General features: G+C 38.7%; 2 protein-coding genes across 6 annotated transcripts in view; both read left to right on the top strand.

The window, feature by feature from the left end:
- The first annotated feature begins 5,986 nt into the window (after positions 1 to 5,986).
- On the top strand, positions 5,987 to 15,317 carry LOC114318760 (Oxidoreductase family protein). Of its 2 annotated transcripts, none has more exons than XM_028265719.2 (7): positions 5,987 to 7,314; positions 12,557 to 12,771; positions 13,440 to 13,604; positions 13,687 to 13,851; positions 14,217 to 14,351; positions 14,569 to 14,666; positions 14,786 to 15,317. In XM_028265719.2, the coding sequence occupies exons 2-7, from the start codon at positions 12,562 to 12,564 to the stop codon at positions 15,000 to 15,002; spliced, it is 990 nt and encodes a 329-aa protein (XP_028121520.2). In that variant the 5' UTR covers positions 5,987 to 7,314; positions 12,557 to 12,561; the 3' UTR covers positions 15,003 to 15,317. The 2 variants fall into 2 exon arrangements, with proteins under 2 accessions (XP_028121520.2, XP_028121519.2); XM_028265718.2 differs by having other exon boundaries at positions 7,011 to 7,314; positions 12,601 to 12,771.
- A 383-nt stretch (positions 15,318 to 15,700) lies between these two features.
- Positions 15,701 to 21,651, top strand: part of MSH4 (MUTS-like protein 4) — a 52,454-nt gene continuing 46,503 nt past the window's right edge. For all 4 annotated transcript variants that reach the window (XM_082902305.1, XM_082902307.1, XM_082902306.1 and 1 more), the window contains exon 1: positions 15,701 to 15,913. In XM_082902305.1, the coding sequence (XP_082758431.1) occupies positions 15,848 to 15,913 (66 nt within the window). In that variant the 5' untranslated portion in view covers positions 15,701 to 15,847. The remainder of the gene's footprint in view (positions 15,914 to 21,651) is intronic.

Below are 21,651 nucleotides of genomic sequence, written 5' to 3'. Positions count from 1 at the left end.
TATGCCTGTAAGTCTCTCTCTCTATCTCTCTGGTTTTCAATCTTGATTCAGATCTCTCAAACAAAACAGAGTATGATCAATATCAGGACCCTAGGGTTTCGATTCCAATTCACATACATACATAATTATATGTAATCTAATGATACAGCTCGTAAGTGTTTTGCAATTGTGTGTGTATGATACATACAGTTCAGGAGAGTAATCGAGGTAGAACCACCAAGCCCTATGAGATACATAATCGGAGCAGCGATCATGATGATCGGCGTAGTATTGCCCGTCGGATACATGATGTTCCGCAACAAGCGTGTCCCCACCTCTTCTTCTTACTCCAAACAGACGTAGGTGTGCCTTTGTTTTGTATTTCTTTCTATCAATTTCAATTGGTGACTGACCTATTCATATTGGGTTAATTTCATTTTATCTCCTAAATTATTGTGATTTTATATATATATATATATATATATATAAATTTAGGCACTAACTTATCAATTTTATTTATTTAGGCCTTACAGTTTATAATTTTAGTTCATATGGTTTATTTGGGGAATGTCTATCCAAATGTAGAAGACAAAAATATACAAATTTTCAAATTGGACAATTTAAATCACACAACTAAACACTCATGTTATTTTCCACTACCCTTTTTTTCAAAACAGTGAATAAAAAATTAATGTGTGGTTGTTTGGTTTAAGTTATTCAAATTTTGAAATAACCTTTTTGCCAATCAAATTAAGTTCTACTGATTTGGACAACCGTCTCTAATTGGACCATACTAGTTGAAGTTAGGAACACTTTATGAAATTGATAGTTTAAGGATGAAATAGAAAAAATGGTGATCGATTAGGTGATAGAAGTAAAACTAACCCCCATATATATATATGGAAAACTCTATACATATGTTAAATTCATACAAAAACTTTACAAGAATGATATGACATGACAATGACATTACTGTAAATAAAATCATCTTTAATAGTGTTTTGTTTTGAAATGAAAGGCCCACAATGAGGCACACCCACATCATTATGTATGAATTTTTTGTTTGTATAGCATAACTCTATATATATTTTTGTGTACTTATTTATTGATTGTAATTTTGCTTTTTTGGGTGATTTTTCGAAGTGGGACAAACTGAAATGGTAAATTGATTTAATGATTCAGGAACAAAGTTTTGATATAGAGGCATAGCTTTAGAGTTGATTCCGGGATCATGGAAGTGTGATCAAGAAGAAGAAGACAAGAAAGAAGAGCATTAACAGATATGCATAGCGTGATTGTAAATTGTGTGAAAGTCGAATTTATGGCTTGTGGGTTGTTTGGAACTCTAGAACTCTAGTTCAAATCTACGAATGATATGCTTATGGCTAAATTCATTTTTTTTCCCAGTCTTTGTTTTATTTTGGGGAGTTTTATTAATGTTTACTATGCACATCTGGTCATCTTTTTAGCTTGAATGATAAACTTTTTCCCATCTTACTTCTTATTTTGTTGGACAGAAACATGGGTGGTGTTGTTATTGAAGTTGGCTTTTGCTTGAAAATTCTAATGAAGGTACACTTTCACATTTATGCTATTATTTGTAATGATCATAGGTTTATTTGGAAAATTGCAAGAGGTCAGTTGATGTATTTATGTTCGTTCTGCTCTTACAAATATTTCCATCTAAAATTTGTGATTGCTTGCATTTTAAGTGAGAGTTGTTCACAATAATGTGTGTTTGTGCATCATGTTGTAAGGTATGATCATATTTTCCAGTTTCTTGAATTAAGGGATATTATTTTACAAGAATGAGATGGATTATGAAATGGCTTGTCACAACTAAATAAATTGGTTTAGCAGTCCTTTATCCTTGCTTTGAAAAAACAGTGGTTGATGATAGGATAGATTCTTCCGGTTTCCTTCCCATATTTTGTAGATTTGATTTTGTTTTATGAGAAATGTGAACTTGGACTTCTTTATGAGACTTGCATTTTTAGTAGTGTATTCTTCTGAACAAGCTGTGTAGTGGAGCTTATTTATTCATGTGTTGCCAGTCTTAGAACTCTGAAGAGGTATATAGAGCAGGCATGTTATAAGCAATTTTATTTGATGGTTTGTTCTGTATGCCGGGGAAATTGGTTCCTAGTTGAGAGTGAGGATTGAGAAGGCAATCACATTACACATTACTATGTGAGTGCTAATCTTTATGCAAATATACTATGAGATTCTCTATTTAATTGGAGATTATGAACCGCTTTAAGGGAGAAGCATGATATGGCCAAAGGCAAATGAGGACAATGAGACGTATTGTGGAACTTACTACAATAGTTTGGTATATGGGTGTGAACTTTGCGCTAAGACTTTCATGGCAGTTTGGAGAAGGTTTTACAATAGTTTTGTATAAGATGTGTGTCCGATTTGTCTATCTGAGGGTCCACCCAATAAGTATGTATAATTGTCAAGTTTATTATATTACTATGAATGTGTCTCCATTTTATGCATAAAATTATATATCTTAATTTATAAACATCATTTTATTACTCTTAAAGAATAAACGAAATATTTAAGAAATATGAAATATAGTCTTGTCTTAGGTCTCGTTTGGGGAGTAACTATTTTAGCCAAAAAATTACTATAAGTTATTACATCACTCTTTCTACTTTTTGCATATCTTTTCGTAAAAAGCTACTAAAATAGTATGTTCCCAAACGAGGTCTTAATATTCTTAGTATGAGAATTATGTAAATTCGACACTTAAGAGCACACACCCATTTGGGAATTGACTATTTTAGTTAGCTTTTAAATTTTTTACGAAAAGACGTGTAAAAAATACAGAGAGTGATGTGACAATTTATAGTGATTTTTTGATTTTTTTACTACAAATGCACCTTCCAACATGGGGTATATTAGTTGTTGTCATCACTTCCTCGTTTTTTGAATATTATTTGGTGGGGGAATAATGTATTAGTGATAGTTTAGAAAAATATTTACAAAAAAAAGTGGTAAATATTGTAAATATTAATAATTAAAATCATAAGACTTTTTCACTTTTTGTGTAATAATTTTTCAAAATTCACACTGAATAGTAATTTTCCCTTATTTGATCTTGGATGTTTGATTCCATTATATACCTAATTCTACAGGTATGTGGAGATTCTTTCATTTTTAATTTGCAAAAATGTTTTTTAAAATGAATTATTTTTATTTTTTTCCTTTCACCGAGCTTACTTTTCTTCATGATTGTTGGGAGTAGTTAGTTCCTAATTAGGGTTCAAATATTTGTACAAATAGAAGATTCTATTGTATTAATGATTTAGCACAGCTGCACAAGTGTTCCTTCCAAGTAGTTGTGTAGCATGGTCTTCCCAGAGGCATATCTAATTGAGCAAGTGTTGTAAAGGTTTTTGGTGAAGCAAAGATGAGAAATGTGTTGTATATGGAAAGAACAAACGAGTACACAGCTACATCAAATGTCTCACTTTTTGTCTTTGTTTTTTCTTTTTATTTTGTTGGTTTTCAAATACTTAAAAAGGCAGCTTTGTCCAATAGAAAGGCAGACATTAGCTTTTTTGGTAGTGTAGGTTCAAATCACGGAAGCATCTCTAGTAATGGGGGTAAGGTTACGTATATCTTATCGTTTCAGATCTCATTTTAACAGCAGCCTTGTATGACTACCGAATTGATGATGGGAGGGATCCTCATAGTGTTTCCAAGTTCGCGTGATAATTTGCTGTTTAGATCATGCAGTTCTTTTGTTATAATTATTAGTATCAGCCTTCATATGATCCATTCAAACTCCATGTTCAAAGATGTGATGCCCACCTATTATCATCCATTTATCCTTTATCATCACTCTCAAATGGAAACAGATCAACAGAAATATTAGTAGCATATTTCTTAATATAATAAGATATGAATACGGCACGTCACGAATCTCACCCTTACAAGACTCAATATGAACTTGATTTGGCACCATGCTATGGTGGTGGTGGTGGTGGTGATGGCGGTGACTGATGGTAGCAGTAGTGGCAATGGGAGGTGGTGTTCTGTAAAGGGAGGAAAGATAGGGAATAAGAGGAAAAAAAGATGGGGAATGATCAGGGGTGGAGATGACAGGATAGACAAAGATAATTTAGGAAAGTTGGGGGTTGTGGGGTAGGGGAGCTGGGGGAGGGTTACGAAAGCTTAGAGGGGTTAAGAGGGCAAAGAATGGTAGGAATGGGGTTAGTGGTGACTGGGAAGGGTGGATGAGGGTGGCCAACGGCTGGGCAGGGAGAGAGAAGGAAGAGTGAAGATGAGGAAAGAAAAGGGTGAAGGTTAGGGCAAAAATGAGAGAACAAAAAATATAATTTTGACAAATTTTTTTTTTTTTTTTTTAAACTTGCCAAGTACACGACAATTATTTTTTATTCCCACAATTTCTACAATTATTGTAGATTCCTTCCATTGCCTTTCTTTTTCTTTTTTTTTGAAAAAAAACATTAAATTTTTTTTTTGGACATTTTTTACAATAAAAATTGATGAAATATTTTTCATCATCAACAAAAATAAATTTATTTGAGTGACAAAAAAATTTCATTTTTTGAAAATAACATATTTTTTTAAACTAGATTCCCTTCTTACCAATGTAAAAATTTATTGTGTGTTTAATACATGTTTGCATCCAACCAATCACTTATTGCCAAGCCCATGCTATTCTCCCCAATATAAAATTTTATGAAAAATTATACAATAGTTTCAAAGAATTATATGATCATACTCTCTCATCAATCACTATTTATTATATCTTCTTATATATTTCAATCGCCCAACATAAATAATTAATACATTACATTCTCTACCAATTATATTATCATGAAATATCACGTAGCTATGTTTTTGAATTACTAAATAATCATCCAAAATTGTGTGTCTAATAAATGTCTTGTTTACAACCAATCACTAATTGTCATGCCCATGTACTCTCACCAGTTACAAAATACTTACAGCACCACGACTTATGTCCTAGAACCACCCACCCAAGAATGGATCTGTAGAAGGGCAAAAGGGGGCGATCGCCTCCTAAGATTTAAAAAACCTCTATTGCTATAGTAGTATTAATTATAATTATCTTTAAATTATATAGGTTCACCCCATTAAATATTTTTTTTTACAAATTTTAAGTGGTCATTCTCCCTTGATTTTTTTAAAAATTTAAGTGGTTGCTCTTCTATATCTATAAAACATTGGATCAAATTATAAAATTAAAAAAAAAGTAGACAAAATAAAATAAAATTAATAATCTTTTATAACTATCATTGATAACAAGCCTTATTTCTAGATAATAAAATAAGATAATAGCCAGTTATTTGATCATATTTGTTGAGAAAGACATTATGCAAGATTTTAAGATTAATTCTATTATAGATATTTTTAATACCATAAAACAGCGTCACACACCACTTAAGATACCTCACTTTAGTGAATATATTATTTTTACAATTGCAATCTTTTTCAATATGGACAAAAAAAAAGAAGAAGCTTATTTATACATGTTTTTATCTTATTCACTTTTTATATGTCAATAGAAAATTGATATTGTAATATATATTTTTTATTTAAAATTTTTATCAGTATATATATTTTCACCTCTTATATTAAAATCTTGAATCCGTTCCTACACCCATCAGATCATTTCTTTACTAATGTCACTAGTAAGGGAAAATATATCTTTAGTGTATTCTTCGAAAATATATTTAAAATAGTGATATTCATTATAATGGGTGTTTTGAGAAGATGATTAAAAAGTTACTTTTAATTTTTTTTTGGACCTTTTTGTAAGATAAGAAAGTGAATTAAAAGTTAAAAAGTGCCTTTTAACTTATTTTCCAAAATAACCATAAGTATTAATATGTAAAATTATAAAAAAACCAATCAATACCACCATTGCCATCCTTCCTACGATGAACAAGGAACCTACCTACTTTATCGTACTAGGTTCATTTTTTCCTTCTTCTTTCTTTCTTTCCTTCTTTTTTTTTTTTTTTTTTTAATTTTTTTTTTTTATATATAAAAGTTAAAAAAGTTATATTAATATGAATAAACATTAGAACTTCCCTATAAATTTGGGATTTTTTTCAAATTAAGCCAAATTAACAACTTAATTTTCAAACTATGCCTAATTTAGACAGAATTTCTAAACTAGGCTAAACGTTATTACAAACTACGCTTTTACTGTTCCTAGACCTCTCCCGTAAAAAATTTATAAAATAGTAAAAGCGTGGTTACAAATCACGCTTTTAAATTTTTTTTTTCATTTCATAAAACGTGATTCCAAATCATACTTTATAAATTTTTTTGAGAAAACGTGCAAATCACGCTTTCAGCTCACTCTAGGCACTCACTCTTCTCTTCTCTCTCTCTCTCTCACACAACACTCATCACACACACTAAACCAATATAATTTTTAATATATATAAATTTTATTTTATAAAATTAAGACCAATATTAAATATAGATATATATAATAATAATTTATAATAGCAAATAATAATAAACTATATGAAATTAAGATCAATATTTTCAAATAATTTTTTTTCAAATATTTTTTTTTCTATTAATCTTTTATTTCAATTAAATTTTTTTCAAATATTTTTTTTTCTAATTATTATTTTCAATTAATTTTTTTTAAATTAATTTTTTTTCAACTATTTTTTTTCAATTATAATATGTATGATCCTATTATTATAAATAATAAAAATAAATATAAATATTATAGGTCCGAACAAATATATTTTTTATTTTATGTTTTTAAATTTTTTAAAATATTTTAATCAAATCAAACGTATTTGTAATTGAAAAATACTTAGTACTCCCACTAATTAGGTAGCAGTGGGTCCCGCTATTAATGATGTGATGTTTTGGTCTTGGAGTTGTATTTTATTTTTATTTTTTTTATTTTTTAATGCATTAGTGCTATTAGTGGTGATGTTTTTAGTGGGATGAATCATTGTTGTTTGTAATTTATATTTTCTTAAAAATAAATAAAAATCAATTCATAAAATTTTTGTAAACCTTACGGAACGCTATCTTAGTGTCAGCTTTTTGCACACAAGTCAGCGTTAGAGACTGCAGAAGAGAAGAGAAGAGAAGAGAAGAGATGATCATCCTCTTCCGATGGCGGAGATGACTGTAAAGTACGGAATCATAGGAGTGGGAATGATGGGACGAGAGCACCTCATCAATCTTCATCATCTCCGCAATGAAGGCGTCGCCGTCGTCTGCATCGCAGATCCCCACCTCCCTTCACAACAAGTTGCCCTAGATTTATCTCAATCATTTAACTGGCCTCTCAAGGTATTAATTATATTGGCTCAAACAAAAAAAAAGTATTATATGACTGAAGTATTTGAATTCTCTGAGCTTTAGCTTAAAAAGTTTAATCCTCTAAACACTCAGGGGTTGTTTGTGTAGAAAAGTAGAAAAATGATGTGATGAAAAAAAAAGATAAAAATATAAAAAGTGTGTACTATAACCAAACTTGGATTTACTCAAATTTTGCTTACTATTTTACTCATTTATTGCAAAACATGTGCCATGAAACATTCAAGCATTTTCAAATTTTACTTTTTATTTATTTATTTATCAAATTTAAGTAAAATTTTGATTAAAAGCTTGATCTGATGCAGAACGCTCTAATCTAATCCTTACTTTTTTTTTTTTAATTCCAAACTTATAAGAAAATCATTTCCGATTTTTACTCTTTTAAAAAATGTAATTAAATTTGAGTAAAAATATGACGTTTAAAAATTTGGTGAAACATTTGGTTTGTTTTTGATTTGGTGAAAATTTTACCTCTCCGCTAATTTGATACAACTTTGATGGATGATGGGGGCTCACTTTTCCCTCTTTTGACGAAAGAATTGGTGAAAAATTGGAGATGCTCTTACATGATTTGATTTGTTAATTGTCAAAATTATTTTGATTGTGAAGATCAGAGATATGGTGATTGTCAAGGAAAAAAAATAAATAAAGGGCAAATTGCGACAATAGTCCCTCTACTTTGGTCTTTGTATCATTTTGGTCCCTATAATTTCAATTGGCACGATTTTGACCCTAAATTTATGATTTTGTTTTAATTTGGTTCACTTGATTACGGCGCTTAACATTTTTTTTTTTTAATTTTTTTTTTATGAAAAATATGCATATGTGCATATAAGGGGCATGTGTCATATTAACCAATTTAGTGATTATTTTTCGCCAAACACATTAGCGACATTATCAATTGGACCAAAATGACATAAAATTTAAAATTAAGGGTCAAAATTGAGCCAATTGAAAGTTGAGGGACTAAAATGACATAAGTGGCAAAATGTAAGGACCACTAGTGTAATTTGCTCAAAAATAAATAAATAAATAAAGTTGTTTTGGTTGTAAGAAATAAAAATTACATTGTCAAAAATTGTGAAGGATCGTAATTAGATTTTTTTGCTTTGGGCCTCAAATAGGCTTGACCCGTCACTTCATGATCAAGAAGTGATCTTGATGATTAATAACTCTGTGAAACCAAATTTACAGTTGGAATTGCAGTTACTTATGTGATGTTTTTTGGGTTAATTTGCTCATGCTATGTGCAATAATAATTGTTAAAACCTATCACCTACTTTACCCACTAAACCTAACCCACTACACCACTACCACCTCACCTACTCCACCTACTTCACCCACTAAACCTAACCCACTACACCACTACCACCTCACCTACTCCACTAAACCTAACCCACTACACCACTACCACCTCCACTTTACCTACTCCATCTACCACCTACTCTTCTATATATAGGAATCATTGTAACATTCAATATATCTATCAATAATACAATCAATATCTATACAATTCTCTATTTCTCTTTATACATTAAATTTTTCTACATGGTATCAGAGCAGGTTTAGAACCTAGTATTTTTGCTTCCCCGGCGGGCGGCAACCTCACCTTAGCCGCCCGCCGGACCTCAACCTATTCCGCTGTCATCTCTATCAATACATATAGCTTCCAGTTCGCCGCCACCAGAGACGACTTCTCTACATACAAAGATCAACCATTCTCATCTCTCTCTGAGATGAAGAGGCCAACCTCTCTCTCTCGGCAACTCTCTCTTCGGTTTCTCTCTACACCACCTTCTCAACCTTTTAGTTCTACTACTGTGACCCTCTCTATGATGGTTTTGGTGTCTCTGCAATGTGGGCTGTTCTTACTATTGTTGTTGTCTTTGACTTCTCTGTGGGTGCAACACTTGGAAGGGGTGTAAATAGGGGTTTTGCAACACTGCTTGCTGGTACTCTTGGCGTTGGAGCTCATCGAATTGCTAGTTTTTCTAGAGAAATATGTGAGCCCATACTACTTGGGCTTTTCGTCTTCATACTAGCTGCAGTAGTGACATTCATAAGATTTTTTCCAAGAATGAAAGCAAGATACGATTATGGGCTGCTGATATTTATATTAACATTCTGTTTAATATCAGTATCTGGTTATAGAGATGATGAGGTGTTAGAGATGGCCCACAGGAGGCTATCCACCATACTCATCGGTGGTGCCAGCGCTGTGATTGTGTGTGTATGCATTTGTCCATATGTGGTGCTGGTGTTGTCAAGGGCTTTCAGCCATCTATCTATCAGGCAAATAATGGTGGGGCCAATTTTGTGGCACATGGTTAGAACCTTTTCAGAGGACTACAATGATTTGAATGTTGAGCCTTCGTTTGGAGAGACCAATCTCGACTTTGAAGGCAGAGAGAGGAGCACTAAGGAAAGCACACCCATTCTTCTTTTATTTATTTAATCACACTCACCAAGTTTGTTTCACTCTCATTATCACATCCATACACACCGGTATCATGTTGTCTTCAACTTTCTTTTATTTATCATTTTAAAATACAGCCTTATCATGTTGTTCCCCACCTTCTTTACTTTATATATATATATATATATATATCTCTTTTTATTATATTCTATTACTCAAACTCTCCTCCATTTGATTTTAAAATCACTTATTTTTTATTTATTTTTTCCAAATCACTTTTCCTCCTTTTTACATACCCCCACTTTATTTTTGAAACAATCACCCTGATATTTTTCATATAATCCATCTATACATATTTTTTTATCTATTTTCTTTCTCCCTTGTTTTCTTTCATTTTATTTTTATTTTTTCAACACAACACTCCAAAAAAAAAAAAAAAAAAAAAAAGAAAGAAAAAAAAGAAAAAACATTTTACAAACTTGTCATTTCTTCATGCCGGGGATCAACCCCGATCAGCATTTTACACCCAAAAAAAAAAAAAAAAAAAAAAAAACACACACACAAAACAACCACATCCACAGGCGGGATTTTGCTTCTCTACTCTGCTGCGGGTCGCTTTTTCTTGCCTCCGTCCTGGGCGGCCCTTGCCGGTGCTGCCTCTGTGTTTCCCGCACCCACTCCACTGGGCACGATCACTACTCCCTGCTCCTCCACTGCAGCATATGGCGGACCTCCAAATCGGAACATAACGGTGGCCTTCCGCTTCAGTTTCTTATTTTCCGCCTTTAGCACACTTATCTCTGCTCGCGCATCCTTATACATGCGTTGGAGCAGAGCCAGTTGGGCGTTTAACTGCTGCACCTCATTTGTCCTACTCTGCAGCCGGTGCGACAAGTTTGTGACCGCAGTCATGGTTTCCACACATGACTTCAAAGTATACTGATTCGCCTCAATATCTGATTGCGCTGCCATTCTTTGCTCCACAGACCGCATAGGAAAGGTCAACGGAGCAAGCTCAGGGGCGTTTGGTTGAGGTTCAAGGGCAACCGCACCGGTTATCTCTCTTGTGGACTCGTTGAGGTCGGGAAAGAGAGTAAGCAGACCACGGGAAGAAGAGGCCATGTTCTGGGTAGCTGGACGGGAAGAAGAGGCCATGTTTTTGGGTTGCTAAGTGTTTCAGAGAAGCAGCGATTACCGATTGGTACTGTCAGACAGGGTTGGTTACAGAGTGTTTCAAGATTTGCAGCTCTTCGAGACAAGCTCTCTGAGAATGCAGAGGTTTCAACTGGTTTGTTATGCTTCCAAGCCTCAGCCTCCGCTTCGGTTTATAAAGACCCTGACGAAGAGGCCGACACGCGTTCTGTCGGTCACGTGCATCGCCGCGTGTCTGGCGCGCCTTTTGATGGCTCGCCGCTCGATGATTTCTGTCGGGCACATCTTTTGATAAAATGGGCACGCCTTTTGAGGGCGCGACTTTTGCGGGCTCAATATATATATATACATGTATATCTTTTGGGCAGCCTATATACACACTCATACAGTGTCTTTTACACCGGTCCGACATGACCCCATAAACTGTCTTCTACATCGGTCCGACATGACCCCGTAAACAGTCTTCTACAGCGGTCCGACATGACCCCATAAACTGTCTTCTACATGGGTCCGACAAGACTCTGTAAACTGTCCCGACATTGATTCCGGTTAGCTCCTTCATGGGTCCGACAAGACTCTGTAAACTGTCCCGACATTGATTCCGGTTAGCTCCTTTATGGGTCCGACAAGACTCTATAAACTGTCCCGACATTGATTCCGGTTAGTTTCTACAAGGGTCCAGCAAGACTCCGTAAACTGTCACAACAACTGTCACAACATTGTTTGCTACAACGGTCCGACATGACCCCATAAACTGTCTTCTACATCGGTCTGACACCGCCATCCAGTGTCCTCTACACCGTTATGACACCACCATACAGTGTCCTCTACAACGTTATGACACCCCCATACAGTGTCCTCTACAACGTTATGACACCACCATCCAGTGTCTTCACCAATGGTCTGACACGACCATACAGTGTCTCCTATCCTCTTTTATTTTTATGTATTTTTCTTGTTTTGTTACTCTCTCCAAACTCAAGTTGGTTAGTTCCTATCCCCCTTGAGTTTGCGGGGGGCTGTTAAAACCTATCACCTACTTCACCCACTAAACCTAACCCACTACACCACTACCACCTCACCTACTCCACCTACTTCACCCACTAAACCTAACCCACTACACTACTACCACCTCACCTACTCCACTAAACCTAACCCACTACACCACTACCACCTCCACTTTACCTACTCCATCTACCACCTACTACCACCTACTCTTCTATATATAGGAATCATTGTAACATTCAATATATCTATCAATAATACAATCAATATCTATACAATTCTCTATTTCTCTTTATACATTAAATTTTTCTACAATAATCAAGAGTTAGAATGATTAAATGTGGAAACAACATCATTCTTTTAAATTAGTTATTGAATTTTGATCTATGGCACAAGTTATCAAATGAACAAAATCAAAATCCGATTACAGGTGTTTAGAATTGAAAATCAGATATGGGTACAATGAAATTTGCTTGCTTTAAAAGGGAGAAACTGTGCCGGCATGCTTGAGATTGGACATTGTATTTTCAATTCTGTATTATCTATTCCGTGCACGGCCTAAATTTTATACAGTTTGAGAGAGAATTTTTTGAAGCGTAATAATGCTAATCAGAATCTCTTGTATAATATTTTTTTGAACAGCTTTTATGAGAAATGAAGTTTTTATGAATTTGTTTGCTGCAAAGGTTTTCTCGGGACACCAGGAGCTACTGGAAAGTGGGCTCTGTGATGTGGTGGTTGTTTCAACTCCAAATATGACTCATTACCAAATCCTAATGGACATCATTAACTACCCGAAACCCCATCATGTTCTAGTGGAGAAGCCTCTTTGCACTACAGTCATGGACTGCAAGAAGGTCAGTATCATAATAAACTGACGACTTATTTGCATTAATGTGTTTATGCAATGTATTGATTAAACAAACTTGAGAAGTATTTGACAGTGAACAAACAATTTCTGAATTATTAGATGATGCTTAAAGATATTAATGTAATACAATAATTTTTAGAGCCGAATGTTATTTTGGGATGTTTTCTCTAAAATTTGGAGAATTTGCGGTTTTGAATGGAAGTTGTTATGCTTATTATTATCGATCAAAAGAAGAATTGTTATTTTGTTTTAACGTAACAGACTTGAGGATTACATTAGGTTTTAAAAACCATTGTCATATTTACGAAAGTTTAATCTTCAGATTATGTATTTGACAAATGCACAAGGCATGGTGAAATGGCAAGCATGAAAATAAGTGCTTCTGTTCATAAAATTCGTGAAAAATGTCAACTAATCCATAGGCAGAGATGAATTACAGTAGTCTGGATTTTGTGTCACAGCTTCTCTAACGAGTGCTTGATTCTCCCTCTGTCTCTCTTTGCATGTACGACCCAGAAGATTGAAGTAGCTTGGTCTGGATTTCGTGTCACATCTTTTCAAACAAGTGCTCGATTTTATTTAGTTATTTTTCTCTCTTTTAATTTATATGATCAATGATCAATATATGTGATGGTTTTAGGATTTTGGGTTTAGGTAGTAGAGGCTGCTAAAAAGCGACCAGAGATGCTGGTGCAAGTTGGACTGGAATATAGATACATGCCACCTGTTGCTAAACTTATAGAAATAGTTAGGGATGGAGCACTAGGACATATCAAAATGGTGGCCATCCGGGAGCACCGATTTCCTTTTTTGGTTAAGGTAACTTCTTGTGCTATATTGCTACTTGGTTTCATTTTGCATTGTGGTAGTTTTGTTATTGACTCCTGCATGTTATATATAGGTGAACAATTGGAATCGGTTCAATTGTAACTCTGGAGGAACTCTGGTAGAGAAATGCTGCCACTTTTTTGATCTGATGAGGCTGTTTGCTGGTGCAAATCCTGTCTGTGTGATGGCCTCTGGAGGTGTTGATGTTAATCACAAGGATGAAATTTATGATGGCAAAGTGAGTTATCCCCTCAATATATATATATATATATATATAAAATAAGTAAATAGATATAAAAATAAAAAACCAACCAATTAAATAATAAATTTTTTGTGCCTTGAACATCGTATGTAATCATTTTTTTGTCATATATTGGACCCGCTAGTGCAAATAGTTACATTTTACTAGTACATGGTGGGAAATAAAATTGTAGAAGCCAGTTGGTGATTGGGAAGTTGGTCCAAAATGGTAGATCAAGTTGGCTAATACAAGCAATTTAGGTCTTGAAAGTCGTTTCAGATTGTGTTTACACCAACAATCATCAATAATTTTTTTATGTTTTAATCCCATGATTCATTCTTCCCTATTTGCATTGGATACAGGTGCCTGATATAATTGACAATGCATATGTTATTGTCGAATTTGAGAATGGTTCTCGAGGCATGCTCGACCTTTGTATGTTTGCCGAAGGGAGTAAAAATGAGCAAGAAATATCTGTTGTTGGTGACATTGGAAAGGTTAAGTCTCTCTCTCATGGCAGTTGTGTGTCAGCATAAGCATTTCAGGCTGATCAAATATAAATAGATGTGAAAATGTGATAAAAAAATCCTGCTATTGTCACAATTTTGTCCAACACATAATTGCCACACTGATATTCCTCTATTGCTTTTAACTATGCATCTTCTTTCTTTTTGTTGGGGTTGTCTTGATTTGAATTTTGAGTTGCTTTAACAGGGAGAGGCCTTTGTTCCTGAGAGTATTGTGCGTTTGGGCACTCGACTAGAGGGAAGAGATGATGTCCAAACCCTAAAAGCCGAGGATGACCGAATCAAGTGGGGAAAACTTTTTTCTTTCTGTGTCTTTTTGGTCCCTAGTCTCTAGTGTGTTCAGAGAATTTTCTCTCTCCTGGCACTCCCTAACAACAAGCTTATCCATTTAATTTTCTTATCAGATATGAGGGACTACATCATGGTTCTAGCTATTTGGAGCATCTTAATTTTTTGTCAGCAATTAGAGCTAAAGGCATAAAAGCTCCTGCCGTGGATCTACACGATGGGTTGGTTTCAGTTGCTATGGGAGTTGCAGCGCAGCTTTCAATAGAGCGAGGCCGATTTGTCACAATCAAGGAAGTTATGAATGAAAGCAAATTCAATAATTTGGTGTCATAATCTTGGTGGTAGTGGTGGTTGCACTTGTTAATCCTTTCTTTTTATTTACCAAAAAAAAAAAAAATGGATGATGTGAAATGGTTTTGGCCAGCAAGAAAGCCTGCCAAACAATGTGTTGAACTCTTGGTGAAACCTGTATCCAGGACTCTTGTATTTGCTTGACAAAAAAAAAAAAAAAAACAGAGAATCTTTTCATCTTCTTGTGAATAAAGAGATGCTCTATTGTACACCACAATGAAGGAATGCACTAAATCTGAAATCTATGTGGATAACACAAGCTTTCTCAAGCTAGGAGTTATCATTGGTGTTTTGGAATCGTTTTTGTCATCAGTTTTATTTTTTTGTTCTTGAATCTATGTAAGTTCTTGAACAAATGCAATTATTTGCCCACAAAAATTAAGTTTTGTGTTGATAGTTAAAACATTATGAAATAGAAGAGGCTTTTCTAATTTTGTGAGTGGTTAGGTTAGGAAAATGAGAAGGAAATGTATAGAAATTTGTCAAAAAATTCATTTTCTGTTTAGTTACTAAAAAACTGAATATACATATATTAGTTTAGTTTCCCATTAGTTTTATTTTTCTTTAACAGATTTAAGATTTAAAATGAAAACATACACAGTGATTAAAATTAATTAAAGGAAAAAAAAAAAAAAAAAAGTTCCCGCTAATTTTCTTCTGCCGTACCGTGCCGTACCTCCCACGCCGGTGCACATTTTAAGCATCCATGCGCACTCGGAACAAGGTAGAAAAATCAGTAGGAAGCACCTCTATATAAGTCGGACACAGTTTGGAGCGCATTTCGAAATTTGTAGAATCAGTGTTCGCTACTGAGTGGAGAACAAACAATGGAAGACGACGCAGGAGAAATATCGAGCTTCGTAGTCGGTTTGATCGAGAACAGAGCCAAGGAGGTATCATCTTCAATCTCTCTCTCTCTCTCTCTCCACATTCTGTATGCCGAAATTCACGAGATTTAGACTTCGAATATTTGTGTTTAGCGGTCATTGAAGAAGATAGCAGTGCTTTGATTCTTTTTTTTTTTTTGATGTTCAGATGTTATGAAATAGTTGAATTTCAGTATAATTGTTGCTGATTCGATGTTTGGGCAAGTTCTAGGGTTAGATATGTACATTGTCCTTCAATCATTTGTTTAATAAAGTTGCAATGGTTATTATTGTTGAATTGCTCTTTTTTTCTGTGCATGCTACTTGTTGAATTATGGATGGATTGTTAGGTTTCAAATATTTGTTCTGAGAGATTTTGTGAAGATGATTGTGGATTTGGTGGACTAGTGGTATCACATGAATAGACTGGGATATGATGTAAAGTAAAAAAAGAACCTAATATTATGGCTAATGCCGTACCAAATTAATTAGCATTTCAGCTGAGAGGGAGAAGTATGATTTGGATTGGGCCATGATAATACCGGACATATTGTGGGCCGAACACATTTGGGCCGTGGCATCCTGGGTCCACCTAGAAGCGATTTTTGCTCGGTAATGGCAAGGGCGTGTGGAACTGAGCTACTTGACCTTGTTGGCACGGAGGCCGGTCAAGTAAGGGTTCCACGGTTTATGCGTTGCGCGGTTGGAAAGCGCGCATCCATAGCTCGGCATGAAGGTTCATGCCTGAAGCTCGGCAGGAAGGCCTTTGGTTTGACCTGTATGACCAATCTCAAGCTTGGCTTCGTCAGAATGCAGTCGAGCACGGCTGGAAAGGAGCTCGGTTATTGGAGCACTTGGGCATGAAGCGCAGCATGGCCGTTTACAGTCGAGATGTTGCAGCTCGGCTGCCGAGCTCCCAGTAGAGTGGGCTGGCAGTTGGGTTAGGTGATGTTCAGCATGATTTGTACTACAGATGGGATAGCAGCACCACGTGTCGAGAGATCACTGGGAGTAGGTTTAGGGCGTAGAAGGTATATAAGTATGTCTGCACCCCCATATCGGGGATGACATTCCGGTGAGGTAAACACTAAACACCACTCCAGTCCTCTCTCTCTCCATCCCTGTGTGTGGCTAACTTGATCGTCGGAGGGGTTTTCCGGCCACACACCGCCGGGTAGCTCACCGCCGTTGTGCTCGTAGGTCGAGCAGACAGATTGGAGCTTGGAAGAAAGGAGTGCAAGCTTGCCTGAATATTTGCTCCCCGTACAATTGGCGCCGTCTGTGGGAAGCTTGACAAACAAAACCTTGTCTTCCAGGCTCATCTGATCGCCGTCCATGGTGAACAACGACGAGATTCCGTTGTCTGCCATCGACTAAGTTACCCCAGAGTCAGGCAGACGGAGAGAAGGACATCCCACCATCATTTCTCCGATGACGGACCTGGAGACTTCTCCAGGAGGACATTTAAGAGATGCGCGGGATAAGCGCGGAAGAAGTTTTGGTCATTCACGGAGTCCAGACGATCATCGGCGGCGGAGAGAATCGCACACCAGACGACTGGAACACAAGCTAAGGGACCAAGACGCCGTCATCTGGCGAATGGCGGCGGAAATGGAGGATCTTAAGCAGCATGTCAAAGGAAAAGGTGTAGCTGGAGTAGGCGACCACAGTGAGCGCACCCAACCACGCCGTTCAGGTAGCCAGAGCTAGCGGCGTACTCCGTCCATCTCAATCAGCAGAAGTTACAAGGTTGGAGATTCCGACGCACACGAAGCGAAGTCCAGCGCGCAAGACAGCACTTACTGACCCTCACGTCCGGCGACGACGTCTAGGTATTCGCTCATTCAGAGGATTTGTGGGCAGTCTTGAAGGAACGGGCTCGCCGGCGGGAGGCTCAGAGGGTGCCGGCGTTCCAGCGGCTGTCCTATGGGGTTCACCCCAGTGAAGAGGTCGGAATGCCTCCACCCCGCCTAGTTGCACCTCTCCCTTTAGACACAGACTTGGCTAGGCTGAGTGCCACTCCTTTCTCCCTGGAGATAGAAACAACACCGCTTCCGGCAGGGTTCCACCAGCCAAAGTTCACGCTCTACGACGGTAAAACCGATCCTTATATGCATGTAAGCCACTTCCGACAGGTCATGGCTGGACACAGGCGAAATGACGCCCTTATGTGCCTAATCTTCCCGTCAAGCTTGGGCGAGCTGGGCTTAAAATAGTTTGAGAGGTTGTCGGAGGGGAGCATAGAAAGGTGGCATCAGTTGGTCGAAGTCTTTGTGACGCGCTTCAAAACAAACACCAAAACACCGAAGGAAGTTGACCACCTACTGAGTGTCAAGATGGAACCGAGCGACACATTGAAGGCATACAACTCCAGATATTGGGAGACTTTCAACGAGATCTTGGATTGCTCGGTCAACCTTGGAATCACACAATACAAGCGTGGTCTCCCAGTCGGACATAGACTGCGGGACTCGCTTACCATGCACCAGCCGACATCCATAGGCCAGCTAATGCAGTACATCAATGAGCATATCCGAGTGGAGGATGATGCGTCGGCATCTACCGCGAAGGCAACTCCGGTAGCAGCAGACAAGAGGTCTGCTGGCAAAGTGCACGCGGTCGGACAAGAGTCCGTCCGTTCAAATGACCGCGCTGAGGAATCGGACCGTGGTTCAAATCGCAAAAACCGAGGTAGGGGACGTCGGAATAACCGGGATGATTACCCCCAGGATGACGTAGCAGATGCAAACAGAAGGTTGAAGGCCAGGACAGGTATCACCACGGTCTTTAAGATTCCAATCTATCGCATACTTAGTGAAATCCGTGACGAGGAGTATGTCCGGTTTCCTGCTAAGTTGGGCGACGGACAGAAGGGCTTCAATCCGCGGTACCGTTGCACGTTTCACCGGGAGCGAGGACATCGGATAGAGAACTGTTTGCCTTTGAGGCAATACTTGGAAGAGCTAGTCGCAGCCGGACACCTGGACCTTTACATTGATGGGGGCGTGAAGGCAAATCAAGCTCCGGTTGATCCCCGGGGACCGGATGATCGGGATGCTCCTCCACAAGGGGTTGTTAATGTCATCCACGGCATAGTGGAATCGGCGCGTGTATGCGAGCTCCGCGGTATGATCAAGAAGGCAGAACATATGAGGGAAGTTTTGTCGGTTCAGCCTGCGATCAAGAGGGGGAAGACCGAAGAGAAAGATGTGATCAGTTTCTCCTTAAGGGACCTAGAGCGCATTCAGGCGCCGTACAACGATGCCCTAGTGGTTACACTCCGCGTCAAAGAATTTGATGTCAAACGGATCTTGATCGATCAGGGAAGCTCGGTCGAGATCATGTATTACGACGCATTCAAGTAGCTTAAGCTCCGGGATACAGATTTGGCTCCGGCAACTTCGCCACTGGTTGGTTTCAACTCACAACCAGAGTGGCCTTTGGGAAAGATTATCCTGCCGGTCAAAGCGGGATCCGTGGTCAAGCAGATGGAGTTCTGGGTGTTGCAGGTGCCATCTACTGATGGCTTCACGCTATGCAAGCCGTGGCGTCAACCTACCACCAGGTACTGAGATTTCCCTCGGCTATGGGGGGCAATTGAGGAGATTTGGGGGGATCAAGTCATGTCGAAGCAATGCTTCGTGGCAGTGAACGGGAGCCGGGCTGCCAAGAGCTTCGTCCAAATGATTGAGGGACCGGAAGACGGGGGAGTCCTTGATGATGTGGGTACTAAGGCCGAGGACAAAGCCGTTGAGGAATTGGTGGAAGTGCGAATTGATACAGAGAATCCGGACAAGTTCTTCTTGCTCGGCTCAAGCCTCACCACCCAAGAAAGAACCGAGATGGTGGAATTTTCGATGGCAAATATTGAAGTCTTCGCATGGTCGCCCTACGACATGCCCGGCCTCGATCTGAGTTTTATTTGCCATCACCTCAACATCTTCCCCGGAGCCAAGCCGGTAATTCAGCGAACAAGGAGATCGGCGCTGCATCACGCCGAGGTAGTTGCAGAGGAAGTGAAGAACTTGCTTGAGGCACGCGCCATTCAGGAAGTGCACTACCCTTGGTGGATCTCAAACACGGTTGTGGTGCCCAAGAAAAATGGGAAGTGGCGAGTCTGTGTGGATTACAAGACCGTCAACCGAGCCTGCCCGAAAGACAGCTTCCCTCTGCCCAGAATTGACCACCTTGTGGATTTAACGGCTGGACATAACAGGCTTAGTTTCTTGGATGCCTACCGCGGCTACCATCAGATTGCCATGCATGGCCCGGACCGAGAGATCACCTCATTCACTACACCAAGGGGACTCTTCTGCTATCGAGTCATGCCTTTTGGTTTGAAGAACGCCGGGGCGACTTTTCAAAGAATGGTGATGAAGATGTTTGCTCCTTTGCTGGGCCGGACAATGGAGGCTTACATTTATGATATGGTGGTTAAAAGTCGGCATCAAGTAGACCACTTGTCCGACTTAGCCGAGATGTTCGCCATTCTCAAAACACACAAGCTTCGCCTGAATGCGTCTAAGTATGCCTTTGGCGTGGGATCCGAAAAATTCTTAGGCTTCCTAGTCACGAACCAAGGCATTGAAGCAGTCCCCACACAGATCAGAGCCGTACAAGAATTGCAGCAGCCCAGCTCGGCTAAGGACGTGCAGCATCTGGCCAGAATGGCCGCTGCGCTTAATTGATTTATAAGCCGATCATCAGATCGCTGCCGCCCTTTCTTTCAAGCATTGAAATCAAAGTTCTCGTGGAATGAAAAGTGTGACCGGGCTTTGGCCGAGCTAAAGGAGTATCTGTCTTCGGTGCCACTGTTGGTAACACCGAAGCCCGGCGAAGAACTGTACCTTTATCTGGCCGTTTCGTAGCATGCAGTCAGTGCAGTGCTTGTCTGGTCGGAAGGAATCAAGCATCTCCCTATCTTCTACGTCAGCAAAACTTTGTTATCGGCAGAGTCGCGGTACTTGCCGCTGGAAAAACTTGCGTTGGCATTAATGATGGCCTCAAGGAAGTTGGCGCACTATTTCCATGCGCATACTATAATCGTTCTGACTGAGTTCCCCCTCAAAGCTTTATTCGAGCGGACGGACTTCTCCAGTCGAATTCTTAAGTGGCGGTCGAGTTGGGACAGTTTAACGTCAAGTTCCAGCCACGCACTGCCATAAAAGCCAAGACTTTGGCCGACTTTGTTGTTGAATTCTCACTCGGAACTCATCCGGTGTGCCCGGTCGATATTGCCGCGGTAGATGAAGAGGTGAATGTCAGCCTGACCGAAATACCACAGCTTGGCGATGTCGGCGTCGCGGAACTTGCGCACCCCGCCGAGGCACCTTCAGATAATACGATACTACCGCTCGGCGATGCGATCATGGAGTTGGGTATAATCGCCCAAACTGCTCTGTCCAGTACCGCATCACCAAGGGGGTAAGAAATGGAACCACTCAGCACAGAGCCTGCGGCCGGCATAATACCACAACCTGGCGATTCGCCTGCGGACTTGGGCATTATGTATCAACTTGCTGAGTCCGGCGCTGAAACACCAAGGGGGGCTGAAGTGGAACCGCTCAACACAGAGCCTGCGGCCGTCATAATACCGCAACCTGGCAATTCGCCTACGGACTTAGGCATTATGTATCAACTTGCTGAGTCCGGTGTCGAATCACCAAGGGGGGTTGAAGTGGAACCGCTCAGAACGGAACTGAAAGCCAAACAGCCGAGCAACCGTGATCCCATCACCCTCCAAGCCTTTCAGGACCCCTCAGAGT

The sequence above is a fragment of the Camellia sinensis genome, chromosome 13 (genome assembly GCF_055761805.1).
Source record: "Camellia sinensis isolate YWXY chromosome 13, ASM5576180v1, whole genome shotgun sequence".
NCBI classification, from domain to species: domain Eukaryota; kingdom Viridiplantae; phylum Streptophyta; class Magnoliopsida; order Ericales; family Theaceae; genus Camellia; species Camellia sinensis.
This window is presented reverse-complemented; position numbering and strand designations above follow the sequence as displayed.

Bases quoted from the DNA above. Each gene is read 5' to 3' on its own strand.
- LOC114318760 (XM_028265718.2), top strand. From the start codon at position 7,135: ATGGCGGAGATGACTGTAAAGTACGGAATCATAGGAGTGGGAATGATG. The intron at 13,605-13,686 runs GTAACTTCTTGT...TGTTATATATAG, and splicing joins GATTTCCTTTTTTGGTTAAG to GTGAACAATTGGAATCGGTT. The intron at 13,852-14,216 runs GTGAGTTATCCC...CATTGGATACAG, and splicing joins ATGAAATTTATGATGGCAAA to GTGCCTGATATAATTGACAA.